Source organism: Austrofundulus limnaeus, unplaced genomic scaffold (assembly GCF_001266775.1).
Source record: "Austrofundulus limnaeus strain Quisiro unplaced genomic scaffold, Austrofundulus_limnaeus-1.0 Scaffold1011, whole genome shotgun sequence".
In the NCBI taxonomy this organism is placed as follows: Eukaryota; Metazoa; Chordata; class Actinopteri; order Cyprinodontiformes; family Rivulidae; genus Austrofundulus; species Austrofundulus limnaeus.
Genome location: NW_013953413.1, coordinates 32,060 through 44,722, shown reverse-complemented (window position 1 = coordinate 44,722; position 12,663 = coordinate 32,060). Strand labels below are relative to the sequence as shown.

Sequence of the window (12,663 nt, the reverse complement as noted above, 5' to 3'; positions counted from 1 at the left end):
AAAACAGAACTACTATAATGTAACAATTTTTTAAATGGTAAAGCTTAAATTGGCTAAATTGTAACTAAAGTTAGCTAAACAGATATTTAAGCTAAAGTTAGCAAAACTGATGGTAAACTTAAATTAGAAAATCAGTAGCTAACATTTCCAAACTAGCAAAAATGAGCAAAACATACAGTAAAGTAAAGATTAGCAAAATTGTTGCTAAATTTGTTATACTGATGCTAAATTACTAAAACAGTAGATAATGATAGTAAAGCAGACACTACAGCTAAATTAGAAAAATGCTAGCTTAAAGCTAATGGTAGCATGTTAATTGCTGTAAGCTGGAAGTCACACAGAGACAAAAACAGGCAGTTTGCTGACGCAGATTCCAAAGTGAACAATGTTTCTGAAAGAATGAAACAACTCTAGTTGTATATCCAATGACATTTATGTCCTGAATGAGCTGAACGCTGTGATGGATGAACAGCTAAAACGGCACGAATGCTGACTCAGCATTCACACTGCTAACTGCCTGAGATCGGTCAGAGCGCCGTCTTGCTTCTGCAGAAAATAACGATCGATTGTTCRGGTGAAACTGCAGTGTGATGCGTCTGTGGCGAAGACCTGACGGCATTTTGTGTGTCTCCCCGTCATCCTTTCCGCCTCCATGTTTCTTCACCTCTGCAGCAGTACCCACCCACTGACGCCACAGGCCAACTCAACCTGTCCGATCCGTCCGTCAGCACCGTGTTGTGAAAGCAAAAAAAAAAATCAATGAGAAAGAGGACGACGCTCTTCGAGGAGAGAGAGAGGGAACAAGATGACGTAGGAAAGGAAGCAAGGGACGAAGACTCTGCGGCTCCTTCGTCGGCAAAGCTGAAGCCGCGGAGGTCGGAAGGAAATCCATTTCCTAAACATGTGAACTCTGAACTTAGCACCTTTTTTAAAAGATTACCTGATCGTAGATGTTTGTAGGGTTGCTAAGCATGCACAGGAACATTAAAAAAAACATGTCCGCTTCACATATACAATCTTTTCTTTCTATATATTATTAGCTTACTTGTTTTGTCATTTTACTCACATAAACCTTCGATGTTTTTACGACTCGCTTCGCAGATTAGAGAGCTACATTAAGTTTGCCTAATTTTAGAGGATTAATCCCTTCGGTGCAAATATTATACCTGACATATCACTTTTAATTAGGGCCTAAATACTGCTAGTATTAGTGCAATAKGAGAAGTACTGTAAGCTTCAACTGAGAGGAATTATTTTTAATAGGAACTATGTGTTTTTATCGACACTTTAAACATTTTAGGCAAAAAAATCTTTATTGGGAAGCACTACGATAGCACTAAAACGATAGTTTGCCTTGTATACCTGAAGAAAAGCATGTGTGTGCTTGTATATGAAGAACAGCTTTATGTATTTGAATGATAATGTCACTTTTTAGGCTTTATAGGAMATTCTGTAAATGTTGAAATTCTATATCCATCCCTTTCATTTTGCACTAGCTTGCCAAAGGCGGTTATTTTAAGRGTAATCAGTAGCTTGGACTACTATTTATAAAAATAAATAATGATAATTAGCATTGTGTTGCATTAGTTTGGTAATAAAATAAGGCCTTTTTTTGGGGGGACTCGTCTGATCCTCTTTCCTGCAGCAGCAGTCTTTCTCATTTCCAGCCTTGGAAGGGGTTGCATCACTGCACTTTACGCCGAACAGTCTCCCAAAACGAAACTCTAAAAAAATGTTGGCCAATTTACCAATGAGCCACCCCAACGACGTCACTTAGACTTGCCGATTATCCCACAAATCTGTTTTTTGTTAAAAGAAAAAGGCAATCTCCCCCACCCCCACATAGCCTCGCTCATACCCATGCATGCTTACTGTACGTGTTGAAACCAGTGCTTTAGTTTGTACGGCTGTGTGAAGCACTTAAACTGAATGAAACGTAAAATAAATCCTGGTTCCGTATAGACGNTGAAATATCGCGATATTTCAGTGTATCGCTATTTTCTTACACCCCTAGTTTTAAGGATGTTAAAGGCAGTTCTGTTAATTTACAATGAGAAGAAAATGGCAGAAAAAGTGAAATAACTGAAAAAGTATAAATTGCTGAAATACCAAAAGTGATAGCCAGAATGTCCCAAAGGAGTTGAATGTTTTGATATAGGAATTGTTGAAATAGCACAAAAATTGTGGAAGGAGTTACATGCCAAAAAAAAACGTACTGAAGAAGTTTAATAAAGAGAGAATGATTAAAAGAAACACAAAAATAGATTTGTTCCCTAAATTCACAAAAATGTTCTGACAACGCCAAGTTTGTCAAGGTTTCTTAGTCGTTATAAAGATTTACGTCACTTTCTGCAGCTTAGACTCGTTCATTTTCCATCTTTTTTTCAGTCAGATGTTAGTCAGGGGTGCGCTCTCTGAACGAAACTCAAAAACTGTGTTACTTTGAAACGACAACAGAGCCTTTAACGATGGGAGTGACGCAGAGGTGGGCGGTGACTGCGCGTTGTGTGCGAGTAGTCCCATCGTTTCGCTTCACCCGATGGTTCAGCATGCCCCAGCATGGCCGGGACTGAGCGCACGCAGCACCTCATCAGGGCTCAGAGCGGCCTCAAACAAACGCCGGGGAAGCCAGAAAAAGGTCACACGAAAGGGAGCCGACCTCGCTCCGGCATTGATTTCGTTTATTTGTTGTTGTTTTTGTCCATTAATACAAAAAAACGTTGCATTGAAACCCATTACTAACATGAGATGTCATTTTCCAACAGGACCATAAATCTAGTAAATGACAGGCACCGATCACTCACCTGTACCTGCTTACCTGAGGTGCCATCAGGGGGTTGAGAGAGAAGGGGGGTTGGGGGGTGATGGGGGTACAAATGTGCCCTGAAAGAGCCAAGTCATGTGACCTGATGAAAGAGGATGTACTGCGGGGCCAGTGCTGGCCAGGATTAATTTGTCATGCTGTTTGTTTTATGTTTAATTATTATTCTTTTCTCCTTTYTCCTTCTTTTTATTTATTTGTTTTTTTACACCTCCCCTCTCCATTCATTAAAAAGTTTTGGCATGATGAAATTCACACCACACTGCCCTGCCCGTCTCAAGGGTCTCCCTCGACGCTGCTCTGCACCACATCTTTTATCAACATCCATCGTAGAGGAAGTAGCAAACCACCTTTTTTTTGCACTTAAATCAAAGCGAGGGCACCCATTCCATCTCAGTTCCTTTAATCGTCCACCATACTCCATCACATTCCCTTGTGTGTGGGGTGAATTTCCATTATACCGCTTATTCACGGTATAATGACTTTAAATGGGCTTCAGTTACTGACTTTTGTCGCTCTTGTTTCCCCTCTTTTGATATGCAACTCAGTGGCATCMAACACTGTAGCTTCTCGATTTTTTTATACCTTGCCTGGCTTTGGATGTGGATGTTTGCTTTGCTAAGTTTTTATTCTATATAKTTATATATAAATATCTGCCCTTTATTTGCTTAAGGATCGTCTTTAAAGTAATGATCAGGTGGATGAAAATTTATTTCATTTTTCTTTTCTCCCCCCTCTATGCAGCCCTCTTCCTCTCTAGAGACTCAGGATGTAAGGATACCTTAATATGAGTTGTTATTTTTGTTTTCTCTCACACACAGATCATGCAGTTAGTTTTTGTGAGGGTAGCTGTGGGGCACTCTGATGGTGTGAGGAGGGGGGTGGGGCACCAATCTGGAAAGACAAACTATTATTTAAATGTTTCCACTTCTGTTTTGACAGACATGTTCACAAGCTGTCTGAATCCAGCGTAGAGTAGAGAAGACCAAAGAYCTTTAGAAAAGTGGTTCTATGGAAAGGTTGTAAACGGTTAGTGTCTTACTTGTTGTAGGTACTGTAGCTTTTTGAATGACCTCARTTTGGAGAAATAAACTTTGGTACACAAATGACACAATCCTTCTTACAATAATGTGCATGACCAAGTTATCAGATTACCAGGCCGAGATTATTGAAAATGGCCTTTCGAAATACGTAGGGATGTCAAGAACATAGGGGGTAACAGGGGGTACATAGGGATCTGGGGAACATATGGATGGGTGAAGGAAGTGGGGTGGGATTAACTGATCTAAGAAACTTATGTACCTATAGGGAACATAGAGATGGGTGAAGGAGAGGAGAAACATAGAGATCTAGGGAACATAAGGATGGGTGTCCTATGGAAAACATAATGATTGGGGGGAACATAAGTAYCAGGAAACATTGGGGTTGGTGTACCGGGGGGGTACATAGGGATCTGGGGAACATATGGATGTGTGTACTAGGGAAAATATAGGAATCTGGGAAACGGGTACCAAGAAACATTGGGGTCGGTGTGCCATGGTGGTAMATAGGGATTCAGAGAACATAGGTAGCGAGAAACACAATGATGTGCAAAGGGAGTGGGTGGGGGTAACTTAAGGATCCGGGGAACTTAGGTACCGGGGATTATAGGGATTTAGGAAACATTGGGATGGGTGTACTACAGAGAACATAAGGATCGGAGGAATTTAAGTACCAGGAAACATTGGGGTCTGTGTTTTGGGGGTACATAGGGATCTGAGGAACATAGAGATAGGTGTACTGGGGGRTCGTAAGGATCTAGAGAACATGGAATGGGTGTCCTACAGAGAACATACGTACCAGGAAACATTGGGTTTAGTGTACCTGGGGGTTCATAGCAATCTGGGGAAAATTTGGATAAGTGTACTAAGGAAAAGATGGTGATTGGGGAAACATAGGTACCAAGAAACATTGGGGTTGGTTGGTGTGTCTTGATGGTACATAGGGATTCAGAGAACATAGATACCGGGTGAACATAGGGACGTCCCCATTATTAAAGATGTTTTAAGAKGATAGTGACCCACTTTGTACATGCTAACTAGCTGGCAGCTCGTCAATCCAAWGGAGGTCATTCAAAGAGCTATCTGCCACAGGCAAGATATTAATAATTCAAAACCTTTCCTCAGAACACCATTTAAAAAAATCTGCACTGTGACTTTAAGAGGTATTTATTTTTAAATGTGTCCACTCAAGCAACAGAAATGCCTTCAGGTGATTAAAATGATCCAGGGATCACATGTTTAGTAGTCATCACTCATTCCCGTGCATTTCTAGGGGCAGAGTGAATGTGTCAGCACATTTCTAGAGGACAACCGTGCCATCTTGTGCCGTCAGAGTGTGACAAACTAGACCAACACCCTCATATCAGACCGAACAGACTACTTCCACACTTACATCTAACAAGCTTTATCCCTTTCTGTCTCACTCTTTTTTGCTTTTTTCAAATGCTGTAGTGTTTTTTAAGAACCTTCCTCCAAACATTTAGACAAAAAAAAAAGAACAAGGTAATATTATTGGGGGCGGGAGGGGGATGGGTGCTGGTGGTTTTGGTGGTGGGTAGAGAAACCGGGTGAGACTGCAAGTCATCGCCCTGGCCATAGAGCACAAATAATGTTTCTACATATATTCATTTTAGGATAGGAAAAGTGGTAGAGCAGAGCCCGACCCCAAAAAGAAAGCCTCTTTTAGGTCCATCAGTACCACCCTGGCCTCCAGCATCAAGAGACGTAGGTCCTCCAAAGACACGGTAAGGAGATGAAGAAGCAACAACTTCCCTTGCCCTCTTCGTCTTTTCTCTCCTCCTCCTCTTCCTCTGTCTCTAATTGTCTCCTTTTTCTGTCCTCTCTGCATACATCCCCATATCTGACCACGAAAGAGTCCCATGTCCAGATCACCCATTTCCACGCAGCTCTGGCGTGACCAAGTGTCTGTCCCTTCACCATCGATCAGCCATCACCATGTAGGGTTTATAGCTCAATTAGCTCCTACAAGACCAGATCCAGGACCAGTCAGGCCAGCCTAGTTCAGATGCTGAGTCCTGAATTTTGGGGAAACGTCCGGGATTGGTACTTTTTTTTTTTTTTTGAGGAGGGGATTGGAAGAGGTTGGGGGTGACAAAAGCAAGCACTCTGCCAGTGATGTTTTGTCTTGGGCTGCTCTTCCTTCCTGCCTCTGGTTTGGATGTAAATCCTGGTAGTCGTGCTTTTGTTGATTTTTTTGGCGGTGGTGGTGTTGTGGTGTATGCCGTGCGTGASCGTGTATTTTTGATCATGTCCTGTTGTTTTGACTGCTTGATCCCATCGTTTTTTTTGCACCAGTCCTGCACTTCTTTAGTTCGTTGTTGTTGTTATTTTTGCTKTGAGCATGCAACGGTGTTCTCTATCTTTTTTGTTCCCAAATCCATTTTTCAAGGCAGTCGTGACGGTCAAGTCCTCCTAAGAAGAAAAAACCCAGCGTGTTGTCTGACTTACCAACATGTCTATTTCAGGATTCCACTCATGGATTTCAATTAATAAGTTTACTTTTTTATTTTATTTTTTTGCTTCGTCATGATTTTCTTTGTCATAATTTCTTGTTTAATTTCCAGCGTCCTTGTGGTCTGAAATGTGCATGCCTTTTTCAGGGTATATTTTCAGGTGAAGACGATGTTTGAAYAATTTATTTTATTTATAAGAAACTCTGAAGCCTTTAGACTTTCACTGTGACAAGGCAAGCAGGAAAAAAACAACAGTTTTGAATGATTTTAACACTTTTGTTGCAGCATGAAAGTGTCGGGTTTTGTGCAATTTCTTCACAGTTTGTTGGGAAAAAATCTGCTGTAAGAGGTTGTGAGACGGTTCTGAAAAAGCACGACAAATTAGCCAGACCAGATCAAATAAAACAGATTGAATTTTTGTTGTTATTGCTCAGAAAACTTGGCGCTTTGGATGTTTCCCATGGAGGATGTAGCGTTTGGCGACTATGTTTTGCTAAAATGCTACTAAGAAAAAGAAAGTTYGGTTTTTATTTGATTTCCTGTCTACTTCTTGTCACATATTGTCCTTTTTATGACTCTGTATGCATTGAATCAAACGATTCTTTAGTTAGTTTTATATMAAGAGCTGAAGACTGTCGTAAATATTTTTGGTGAAGGTTTAGATGTTAGTTTGGGAGCCTCATTTGGGGAAAAATTGTCTTTAGAGTAATAGTTCGGGTGTTTTGAAGTGTGGTTTTGTGGAAGGGTTATCTTCTTTATTATCAATATCTTTCTAAATGACCTCTGTTTAAAATATAGTTTAAGTCCGACCAAACTGACGTGCTAMTGGTTAATATTAGCGAAAACAAGTCCTAAATGAACCACTGTCTTCTTAAAACCACTCCAATCTGAAAGGTTTCAAAGAAGTTCATGAGAAAATTGATTTGTAAAACTTTATCAGTGTTGAATTAAATGATTTTAGCATTAATATCATGATATTCCTACCRGAAATGCACCAGACAGCATTATGCTGCTGACAAGCCAACAGCTAATCTCAGACAAAACAATCAATATGGACTGCTGCTAATCTGGATAATTTTACAGTTTTCAAAACAGTTGATGAGAATACTAATTTAAAACATTTAACACTGCTTTCAATGCTTTTTTTTAAATAGTTATTTTTCACAAACAGTATATTTCTACAGGAAACACCAAAGACAGCTTATTYTACTGATGACAGACAAGCTAATAGCTAATCTGAGCAAAAAACAAGACTAAAGTGAACCATTGTCATCTTAAAAACAACTTCAATCTCATTATTTTCAAAGCAGTTCATGAGAAAATTAATTTGTAAAACTTTACACTCCTATCAGTGTTGTGTTAATTAGTTATTTTTGCATAAATATCAAGATATTCCTATGGGAAATGCTTCAAACAGCATTATGCTACTGACAAGCTAMCAGCTAATCTCAGACAAAACAACCAAAATGGACTGTTGGATAATTTTACAGCTTTCAAAACAGTTCATGAGAATGCAATTTTTTTTAATTAACACTGCTTTCAATGCTTTTTTTTAGAAAGCTTGTTTGTTCTGCTGACGACGGACAAGCTAATGGTTAATCTGAATGAAAAACAAGTCTAATCTCAACATTTTTWAAAGTGTTTCATGAGAATAATAAYTTATAAAACTTTTGACTGCTCTTACTGTTGTCTTAAATTGTTATTTTAGCCTAAATATTATGATGTTCCTGCAGGAAGTACATCATACAGCAATGCTACTGAGAWGCTAATGGCTAATCTGAGCAGATTAGGAGAATTTAGTTCTCCTAAAACAAATATAGTGTCAAAATTTCCAGAGCAGTTCATTAGAAGACTAATTTATAAAATGTACCACCGCTTTTAGTGCTGTATCAAATCATTATTTTTAAATAAATAGTATATTCCCGCAGCATTGCTCCAGAGAGATTGTTTTATTGACAAGTGACGAGCTAATGGCTAATCTGAGTGAAAAATTAGACCAAAACATACCATAATCTTAAAACAGGTCTAAATCTCAAAAAGCAGTTTATGAGTAAACTAATAAGAAAACTTTACACTTCTTTCTGTTTTKTTATATAAGGTCATTTGTGCAGGACGTGCCCTAGACACCGCTATGCTACTGCTAGCTTTAGCCGTTGCTAATTTGCTTTGCAAATAAAGATATTTGTAAACAAACATATATTGTAAACTTATTAGTGGTGTAAAGGTTTAGCAAATATTTGCAWAGAAATGTTTAAGATTTGATTTWTTTCTGTACACTTTCGTAGTTATTTACTAACAAAAGCTGTAGCATCAGAAGCTAGCTGAAATATTGTTTTATGTTTAATGTTTCTGATAGTTTATTGTAAAACTAACATCTATGTGAAGATTGAACCGTGAGCCACTTTTTTAAAGACYGGAGTTGTTTTACGACAGAAACAATCCAGTTAGCTCTCGGCCCTGTTCAGCTGTTCGCTCAAGAATTCGATCAGAAATTAAACTGATGTTAGCCAAAGAGCTTTTATAAAGCATAAAACATTGATCGTTTAAAACCTTTCCACAWAACATCACTTTAAATTATCCAAACTATCCCTTTAAGTTGAAATCTAAGCAGCATTTTGAATATTGTTTTAAACAGATGCTGTAAAACGATCCACCATCTTCAGTCTTTGACCATTATTTTAATTTTATATCAATGTTATTCTTTTATATTAATGGATATCAATGGACTTCGAGTGTCAGTGTCCCTCACCCACATGCCACACTGCTCCTCTCTTCCTCTGCAAGCATGCTGATTACTTTACCTGTCGTAGCTGTAGCAACCGTAGAAACAGTCTGTAGATTGTCTGATAGAGCTTGATAAGCAGTACCTGTGCTTGTGATGTCAGTCGTGTTTCTTTTTTTTTTTAAACTAGTCCACTTGACCCCCCAGTAGGGTGCGCTCTTAACAGGAAAAAGACACAAGAAGAACCAAACGAGGGGCCGTAAGCTTTACGACGATGATGATGATGCAACTTAGTGGGTCAAGGGGATGGGGGACATCCACTCTGATTCCTGCAACTTCAACTAAAAACAAAAAAATAATACAAATCAGTCTGGATGTTGCTCTGTCTGTTAGCATGTTAGTTGCATCATAAGATCAATYGCTTTAATGTTTTGGCTTAAAATTAGCAATTAAGAGTAAGATAAAGACACACGAGATGGGCGCAGCTTCCCTTTTTTTTTTATTTAATCAGCTTTATTATTTGGATTTTGTAATTCAGTAAACGAACATTACCTTCCTCAATCCTCTAATTGTGCTCGAAAAAATGTATAAATATGAAAAATGTTTGCTGTAGCTGATGAAATTTAAAAGGTTTAATCGACTGCTTTTTTTATATTATGTGTTTAATTAAAAAGGGAATGTTTAGRTTTGTGGTGAACAATAATCATCTTACCTGTTGTAGATGGCTCTTGGAACAACCTCTGATTAGTTCTGTCTGGATTCAAGAGCAGGCTTAACTAGAAGGTCTTGTGGGGAGGAGATCAGCTCGTTTTTATTTTATTTATCTTTTGATYTTGCTGTTCCTGACAAAACCTGAAWATCCTTATAAATTTTATTGTTTGTCTTGTCATAATTGTTTGTAATGCTCCCRTAAATTTAAAATAACTACTGCCCTCTAGTGTTCATTCAGGGTAAAAATCAWCAGCATWGAAATCCATTATTTATGCKGYGTTCACACCGAACGCGATTTCAGCTTCAAAATCGCAGCCAACGCTTTCAGTTGGTCGTTTGTGCACTTTGAGGTCAGACGCAGGTCAGCTCTTGAAGCGCTGCACGGCAACAGCCTCCCCGCCCCTCCCTCCTCTGTCGGGCTCTGTTTAATGTCGGACGAGGAAGTGGCCTCTCCATCTGTTTCAGGTTAGTGGACATCATTCAGTAAACTGTCCCGTCGGGAAATATGTCGCTACGTCACACAGTGGAGTCTCTCTGATTGGTTGACGCGGCGCATCGAGCTGCAAAAGTTCAGATTTTCTAACTTCAGCGATTTGTGCCTCAGCGCGTCGAACGCTCAGATAGTTCAAATCGCGCTGCTCTAATCGCGCTTGAGGCGCCGCAGCACTTCCCGACGCTGATTGAAGCACGTCCACCATAGACTTTGTATGTAAACCTGAGGCTCCTGACGCTGAAATCACGTTTGGTGTGAACGCACCATAACTCATTTTATGAGCTGAGGTGAGATCTTGAGGAGCCCCATCGTTCTGCAGCCACTGGGTGGATCCAGAATTTCCTGGGTGGATCTTGTCCAGCTTGGGATGCCCTCCTGGACCCAACCTCGTACAGTCAGCACTGCTCAGACTAGCCATTAGCTTGTCACCACAGACAGAAATATTGTTTCTCCAAACTGAGGTCACTTAAAGAGCTATCTACAGCAGGTAAGATAGTAATTGTACATAACCTCTCCACAAAAGATCTGAACTATCCCTTTACTCAAAAGCAGATGGTYATAGGCCTTAGATTRAAACAAAAAGCATGAAATTGGGATCGTGTTTCCCCTCTCAGCGTCGTATCAAACTGTAATTTAATCCACGTTTATAGAAGCATGGTTAAGAAGGGACTGGACATGAGAGTCTGACACCACAGCACTTTGAAATCAGTCAATTATTCATCTGCTCCTGAGCTGCTAAATTTAGAGAAGCTGCCTGTTTGCATGAATGCAAACTGAGAGATAAACGATGATCCATTTGGTCCCTGGGAGGAAACGATTGTCCAGCCGTGTTCTTGGAGGAAAAATGGAGCTCGCTGTTGATTAGACTCTAGTCTGCTCCCGACTCGTCCGTCTCAGGCTCACAAAAAACACACTTTATAGAAAAAAATTATTATTTTTTGTGACAACGTAGTGTGAATGCTGAGTGATGAACGACTTGCTAAATAAAACTGAGTTGTTAAAACAAGCATAACAATGTGCGGAACGCAGCAGAACAGTAGCTAAAAGCTAAAAGAAACAGAACATCAACTAAGTAGCAAAACATTAAAATTTAAAATCAACAAAACACTAAAACCAAACTTATTAGAACAGTGGCTAAACTTATCAAAGCAATGCTAAATTCTGTTGAACATAAAACATAGCTAAAGCTAAAATAATCAGAGGAAGCTAATCTAAGATCAGCAAAACAGCAGCTAAAATTTACAAACTATAGTTTAAATTAGCAAAATATACAGTAAAACTAAAATGAGCAAAACTAAACAGCTCAAACCTTTCTTAAAGCTAATATTAGCTAAATAGTGGCTAAAATTACCTAACCAAATCTAAGCTAAAGTTAGCAWATTTGTAGCTAAAATTAATAAACAGATCTTAAAGCTGAAACAAGCAAACAATAATAAAACTAAAATTAGAAAACATTGACTAAAATGAGAAAAACTGTTTTTAAGCTAATAATTGCTAATCAGTGGCTAAGCATGCATTTCACAAAAAAGTAGCTAAAATTGGCAAGAAAAATACTACAGCTAAAGTTAGCAAAACTCATGGTAAACCTAAATTAGCAAATCAGTAGCAAAAATTTCAAAACCAGCTAAAATTTATAAAACATTTAGTTGAGCAACAACTAGCAAAACTATARCTAAACATTGCTAAACTGATGCTAAGTTTGTAAAACATTAGTTAACAATAAAACAGAACTACTATAATGTAACAAAGCTTTTTAAAAAATGGCAAAGCTTAAATTGGCTAAACTGTAGTAGCTAAAAAACATTTAGTTGTGAAAACTAGCTAAACTATAGCTAAACATTGCTAAACTGATGCTACATTAGTTAAAAATGAAACAGAACTACTACAATGTTACATTTTTTTAATGGTAAAGCTTAAATTGTAACTAAAGTTAGCTAAAGAGATATTTAAGCTAAAGTTAACAAAACTGATGGTAAACTTAAATTAGGAAATCAGTAGCTAACATTTCCAAACTAGGAAAAATGAGCAAAACATACAGTAAACATTAGCAAAATTGTTGCTAAAATTGTTATACTGATGCTAAATTACTAAAACAGTAGCTAATGATAATAAACCAGACACTATAGCTAAATTAGAAAAATGCTAGCTTAAAGCTAATGGTAGCATGTTAATCGCTATAAGCTGGAAGTTGCACAGAGACAAAAACAGGCAGTTTGCTGACACAGATTCCAAAGTGAACAATGTTTCTGAAAGAATGAAACAACTCTAGTTGTATATCCGAGGACATTTATGTCCTGAATGAGCTGAACGCTGTGATGGATGAACAGCTAAAAACGGCACGACTGCTGACTCAGCATTCACACTGCTAACTGCCTGAGATCGGTCAGAGCGCCGTCTTGCTT

At 38.6% G+C, this 12,663-nt stretch overlaps 1 protein-coding gene across 6 annotated transcripts in view; it reads left to right on the top strand.

Moving 5' to 3' along the window:
- Window positions 1-10,119, top strand: part of LOC106533737 (glutamate receptor ionotropic, NMDA 1) — a 46,291-nt gene extending 36,172 nt beyond the window's left edge. For 2 of the 6 annotated variants that reach the window (XM_014030162.1, XM_014030164.1), the window contains 2 exons: window positions 3,566-3,592; window positions 5,496-10,119. In XM_014030162.1, the coding sequence (XP_013885616.1) occupies window positions 3,566-3,592; window positions 5,496-5,618 (150 nt within the window). In that variant the 3' untranslated portion in view covers window positions 5,619-10,119. Of the gene's footprint in view, window positions 1-672; window positions 749-3,565; window positions 3,593-5,495 lie in introns of those variants that run through there. The other 4 variants (XM_014030163.1, XM_014030166.1, XM_014030165.1 and 1 more) reach the window with 2 other exon arrangements.
- Window positions 10,120-12,663: the final 2,544 nt, after the last annotated feature.